The 6,560-nt window shown below is 31.3% G+C and overlaps 1 protein-coding gene across 1 annotated transcript in view; it reads left to right on the top strand.

The window, feature by feature from the left end:
- Nucleotides 1–661: 661 nt before the first annotated feature.
- Nucleotides 662–6,560, top strand: part of LOC145329135 (uncharacterized) — a 62,767-nt gene continuing 56,868 nt past the window's right edge. The window contains exons 1-2 of the mRNA XM_080173185.1: nucleotides 662–898; nucleotides 1,278–1,335. Of these exons, the coding sequence (XP_080029311.1) occupies nucleotides 868–898; nucleotides 1,278–1,335 (89 nt within the window). The 5' untranslated portion in view covers nucleotides 662–867. The remainder of the gene's footprint in view (nucleotides 899–1,277; nucleotides 1,336–6,560) is intronic.

The following is a 6,560-nucleotide window of genomic DNA, read 5'->3' as shown; positions in this document are numbered from 1 at the left end:
CTATTGACTTATTTTACTTGTTCTGTATCTATTGCCAAGACTGTTTTCTAATCTTAATGTAGATCGTCGGTTTTTATTTTAAACCAAAAAATTTCATGTGAATAATAATATAACCATTAAACATTCAATCTGTGTTCTATAACTCTTCGGTTTCAAACAACATTACAGATTTTTTAGAAATGAAAGATCTATTAAAATCTTATAAGTAGTATTATTAGTATATAAGACAATGGCCGATAAGTTGATGTACATCTCCAATGATGATACACAAAACTACCCCTTTTGTAGGTTAGTGGTTAAAATGTTTTGGCACTCAACTAAATTAGCCAACCAGTCAAAATTGAAAAATAAGTCCCCAAGGATGTTACTCGGAGATCTAAAGGGATTAGACAATGGCCGATACATTGATGTACATCTCCAATGATAATACACATAATTACTCCTTTTGTAGATTAGTGGTTGAACGATTTGACACCAACCAATCACAATTCAATACCAGTCCTAAAGTTGCTAAGAAAACTAATAAGAAAACATTATTATTAGACTTTGAGACTAGTATAATAAACAGCCCAATGTTCCCTCCCTCCCTGGTTAAGAACGAACTAACTACAAAACGATTAATTTCTGCATTTTAGGGAAGCTTCTCATATATCTCTATTCCAGATCAAAGAATGTTATATCATAAAGACCTTAGATAATAAAAAGTTGAGTCTATAAAATTCAGTGATCAAGAAAACGAAGAAAATAGTGAGAGAGAAAAAAACCTTCTTAATTATAAAGAATGTACAAAAATTGAGTGAAAAAGGTGAAAATAAAAGAAAGAAAAAGATTTGAATTTACCAAGACACATGGTTAGAAGAGGCCAAGATGCGTCTCCTGGAATTATTTTTGTTGGCAGGTGAGATTTTTCAGCAGTTTCCCTCAAATTGCCTAGTGGAGCAAATGTTCCCCTGATAATTTAAAATAATGAATGGGTTGGGGTAGTTTTTTGAGGAAAGGTTAGGTTAGGTTATATTGGGTATGTATTAGCCCCACGGGGTTAGAGCAGCGTATGTATGCAGGGGATAGGCATCCAGTTTGGCTTAAAAAAATCATTGTACAGAATTGTATAATAGACATTTTGCACAAATATTAAAATATATATCATAAACCCTGTTTTGCTAGAACGGGCCTTCGGTCCCTTTAGACCTACAAATTGGTTTTAATTATATAATTTTTAATTTGATATTTGCGGAAAGCTGTCTATAATACGATGTAATACATAACATATATTGTAGGTTTGCTTCATGTCGCTTCTGGTGGCGAGGGTGATAGTGATAGAACACAACTTCCAAGGTATGTAAACTTGTATTTACACGTTCTGTCATTGGTTAGTTGATAAATTTATAAGTATATCTGTATAACCCAGACAAATAACTGGCCCAAGTGATTTCTGCTCTTTTGTAGCTGTGTAAATATTTTCGACGCTATTGACTTGTATTCATAGACTTAATTGAAATTCGGCACTAGGCGGGGATATACATGTATTTTATTCCCATCCCCTTTTATTCTTTTACTTTAATCTTAAGACTTTAATACATGCATGAAAAATAAAAATATATTTTTTTTTATTATTTTATAATGATTTAATTAAACTTCTAACACTCATAACGCTGATCTAATTATAATTTTGAGAAAAATGGTTCAAAAGAAAAGAATTTCAATTCAACAATTTATTTTTTAACAAAAAAATTAAGAACCATGGCTCTAAAGGGATAAGACAATGGCTGATAAATTGATGTACATCAACCGAAATGGTGATACACAAATTACCCCTGTAGAATTCAATATGTGGTTGAAATGTTTAGACACCCAACTAAATATACCAACCAATCAAAATTCTACAAAGGTCCCCAAGGTTGTTAAGTCAACGAATAAGAAAAAGTCATTATAAAACTTTGGGTACTAGTGTAATAAACAGCCCTGGGTAATTAGAGCAAGCAAGGTGATTAAAATATTGGGGACAACAAGAATTCTAAACTCCTTGTTTAAACATTCCTATAATCAATTATAATTATGAAGCTTTGGGCACTAGTGTAATAAACAGCCAATTGTCCCCTCCCTCCCTGGTTAATTAGAGCATGGAAGGTGATTTAAATATGGGGACAACAAGAATTCTAAACTCTTTGTTTAAACATTCCTATAATCAATTGTCGGCTAGCCTAACTATTAATATCTGAGGATAAAGAAGTATTCATTTTATAAATTAAATATATAAAATCAAAACAGATTTCTACTTGTCCTTCTCTATGTTTATGATTATTATTTATTCGTGGATAGTCAAATTAAAAATTCTAAGTTTAATTCACGTTTTATAAGCTGCGAGAGGCCAAAGGCTCGGGTTAACAAACCTGATATAAATATCATAATTTATTTTATTATTCGTAGAATATTGTCTACAAGACGATACTTGTTTTTTCAGTATGGCTAATAACTTGGTCTAATCCAACGTATATTAATTGATTTCAAAGCCATACTTGAAAACAATTTTAAATTGTTTTATTGCTGCTCTGTTTATGGAAATAATCGACCTTAATTAATCTTTTATTCCTCAATCCTTTCAGCCCTGAAATAATCAGTGAATTAATTGCAATGAAACTGTAGAAGATAAAACTTGTATATAAATCAACTTTTAAAGACGTTTAGCCCCCTTAATTGGCTATTGTTACCCAGAGGACTAACGAGAAAAATCCCATTGATGGAGTGGGATCTAAAGGGATAAGACAATGGCCGATAAATTGAAGTACATCCTCAATGATGATACACACAATTACCCCTTCTGTTAATGTTTGAAACGTTTGGACACTCATCTTAATAAACAAACCAATCGAAATTCAATAAAAGTTGATAATCCAACGAATAAGAAAAAGTTCATGCTTTTGTGACAATAATCCTTTGACTATGTAACTGGAAATCTGTGTAGCAACGGATCACGCTTATCGCTGAATAACCTAAAATAGAGTAGTAGAGTGTTTTTGTTGTTGTAACATTGTGACTTATTGCCATAGGAATCACTGAAATAAATTTAATATCAATGTATGTCATTGACATATAATAATCTGGAATTAAAATAGTAAAAAATTGAAAAAAATAACTATTTCAATTAAGTAAATCAGTTTTAAAGCCACATAATGGAAAATATATTGTTGCGCAACACTCAATTTGAATGATCCTTGTCTAGAATTGTAGACATTTATGCATCCATATTTTGCCATGCTTTGTTACCTTTGCAACGTTTGTGTTCTTGTAATCAAGCAGAATTTTATTACTGAAACTAAGCAATATTTAGGTGTTTAAGTACTAAAGCCATAGGCGTTCCGAATGGAGAAGTGAGAGAGAACTTTTTACAGTGCCTTAACGTCATACTGGTCTACTATTGGTCAATCAAAATGTATACTGGCATGCCTTTGGTAATTTAGTCTGTGTATTAGCCTATCATTGGTCATTTTTTATAGGCACTATTAAGAACTTCGAAGGGATATATTTAATCTAGCCCCCTGTTAAAAGTATTGGGGTTTGATTCACCCCCTTACCCTAAAACCGAGTAACATCACCTATGTAGAATAATATCTATTTTTAAATTTTACTTTGCATGAACTCTAAGATTTGCAAACAAAGTTGAAATGTTTAAAGTCTTTACATTATGCTTATTACAATTTATACATAGATCTCAGACCTTTGGTAAAAAATTAGAATTTCTGTGTATTTTTTCTAACTTTTTCTTAGACACTCTCCGAAAAAAAGCCTTGAAACTGTCAAGAAATGACCAACAGTGTCTTTAAAATTCTAGACAAAAGGGATAAGACAATGGCCGATATACCCCCAATCATGATACACCAACATCTGTTTTAGATTACAATTAGTGGTTGAAACGTTTAGACACACAATTAATTGAACCAACCAATCAAAATTTGATAAAAGTCCCCAAAGTTGTTGAGCCAACAAATAAGAAAACGTCATTATAAAACTTTGGGGACTAGTTTTATAAACAGCCCAATGATCCCTCCTATTTGACTGGATTAGAGGAATTAGTAGCATAATCCTATCATGATACTAGTAAAACAGACAACTTTAAAACCCATCCAAGATCACTGAATCAGATTTTGGCACAAGAAACATCATTTAGATAAATGACAAATTGATGTATTGCAATTTTTGAAGCTGCAAATATTAATGTTTATTTTCAAACAAACAGCCATCTTTAAATATTTACTTACAGGAGCTGCACCCCTAGCATCTAGGGCTTTATTTGTGGAGGGGAAGGAAAGATAGAATTGTCCTATTGATTTCAAACTTTGGATTATGATAACTGTAACAGTTCGACCTAGAAAGCGTTGCAACTACATAATCATTTATTTTTTTGTTTGCTACAATTACCCTATTCATCTGATTTTTGCAACAATCATTCATAGGATAACAAGGAATAATATTTTAAGCGAGGCATATCTATAATCAATTCCAAAGTTCATGTTCGTTTGGTCTATATTTTTCCTTTCAAAGCTTTGTTTTTATGGATGTTGGCATCCTTTTTATTTAGTTTTTAAATCAATCAGAGTTCAGCAACCTTTTAACAACGTGAAAATATAAACAAAGCGACATTTTTCTGGTAGAAACCATTAAATTTTAACCCGATTTTAAAGTTTTTCCTTTTACGATAAGTATCGGTTTAATGATTTAATAGAGTTTTAGACTAATATTTTTTATCAGTCAAATTTTGTTAATCTAATGTTACTTAAAATTAAGAAAATGACAATTTAAATTGTTATAATTACTTAATATATATATGTTTTTGGTGCTTGCAGAGCACTAATATCTCCCTCCTTTATTTTCAAAAATAAATTAATTGAATAAGGAAGGGGGGATTTTGTTTATCCATATGCCTAACCCCTATGTGGCTACCCAGTACCCAATATAACATAACCTAACCTTACCTGTGTTTCAGTGTTCAAAAAGGTACTTGGTGTGAAAGCGCCTGTTGTTAGGTTAAGTTAAAATTAATTCTAAAGTGAAAAGTTAAAAATAGTCGGCAAGTTTGATTGTTTCATTGGTCTAAAATTGAAAAAAAATAAACTGATAATTCTAAAATCCTAAGTCTATAACACAAAATGATAATATCAGTCTAATGATCCAAAAAAGAAAGCCTAAGAAACTATTATTTGTGGTCAAATAGTTTTAGAATTCCCACATTTAATATTTATCATTTATTCTTTGTCAAACCAAATTTTAGATTTAAAAACATTAAATTTTAGTATTTTTTTGTTATACATGGAGCTGCTTTAATTAAATCTAACATTATTGTTCTTCTTCAAATTGTTACCTTAGCTAACTACATAGCATATAATTACTAATCTAGACAAAATAAATAGATAGTACATTTGAAGGATTATATTTAAGTGATATTCACTCTCAAGGCGAAAAATGGGCAAAATTCGTTTCCTGCCAGTGTCAAAAGTTCAAAAAACGTGTTTTGACATTTTTGTTGGGACACCCTGTAATTCATGGTTTTTGTGATTATAAAGACGATTTCTATGCTGTATACATCTGGGTGATTAATTTGATGTATAAAACATGTATGTAAGTTTAAAATTAATGTAAAATTTTAAACTTGAAAATCACGAAAAAATGCCTTTTTTTTCATTGTGAAAATACCACAGTGAGAAAATGCGCGAAAAATCGGACTTCAAATGGATTAAAAAGGTTAAAAATCACCCAGCCCTTAGTTTTATGACCAAATGAAGGGGACTGGAAGTTTTTATCAAAATCTGAGACCTCATGCAGAAAAATGTTTTTTTTTCGTAAATAATGAGCCAGAAGTAAGCTCAACCTGTTATTGTTGAGATGATTCGCTGCAAAATTGATTGACTATTTAGGTAGGGCAGTTTAGCGGGTGTGTGTGTGGCGTTAGGGACATTAGTTCTACACAACTAAATTAATGTGAAAAAAATGCACTACATAATACATTTTTTTTATGAAACCTAGTTTTATTTCTAACCGTGGCGTAAAACGTGTCAAGTTCGAATATCAACTCAACACAACGTCATAAAAAAATGGTTCCTACCACTGTTATGTCATTTGCACAAATAGTCAGAGTAGGGGGGAATGCCTTGATGCCAGACATGTGCAACTCTCATTACCATGCACAGTTAGGACTTTCAGACAAATGTTGGCAGCAAATAGCTTTTTCTATTTTTTTCTGAACATGTATCTGTGTCTGATTTGTTATTATCTAGTTGGATGAGTTATGTCTTTGTATTTATCTGACAGTAGCACCATATAATGGCATCCTGGATATATTATTACTTGGATGATGCATAAGATTTTCATGTACTCTAATAAATTGATACTTCCATCTGGCTAAAATAATGATACCCCCTATCCACCCCCTTTACCCCATCCTCTTCCCTCCTACTGAATGAACGAGCTTATTAATGAATGAGGTCCTTATTAGCAAGATAAAATGACGAAAAATTTTCCCTTTGTCAATATATATTCATGTATATTATATATCCATTAAAGGCATG

This window comes from Acartia tonsa, chromosome 9 (assembly GCF_053477335.1).
Source record: "Acartia tonsa isolate MP-2025a chromosome 9, ASM5347733v1, whole genome shotgun sequence".
Taxonomy (NCBI): Eukaryota; Metazoa; Arthropoda; class Copepoda; order Calanoida; family Acartiidae; genus Acartia; species Acartia tonsa.
The sequence above is the reverse complement of the archived record's forward strand: the minus strand, read 5'-3'. Positions and strand labels throughout refer to the sequence as shown.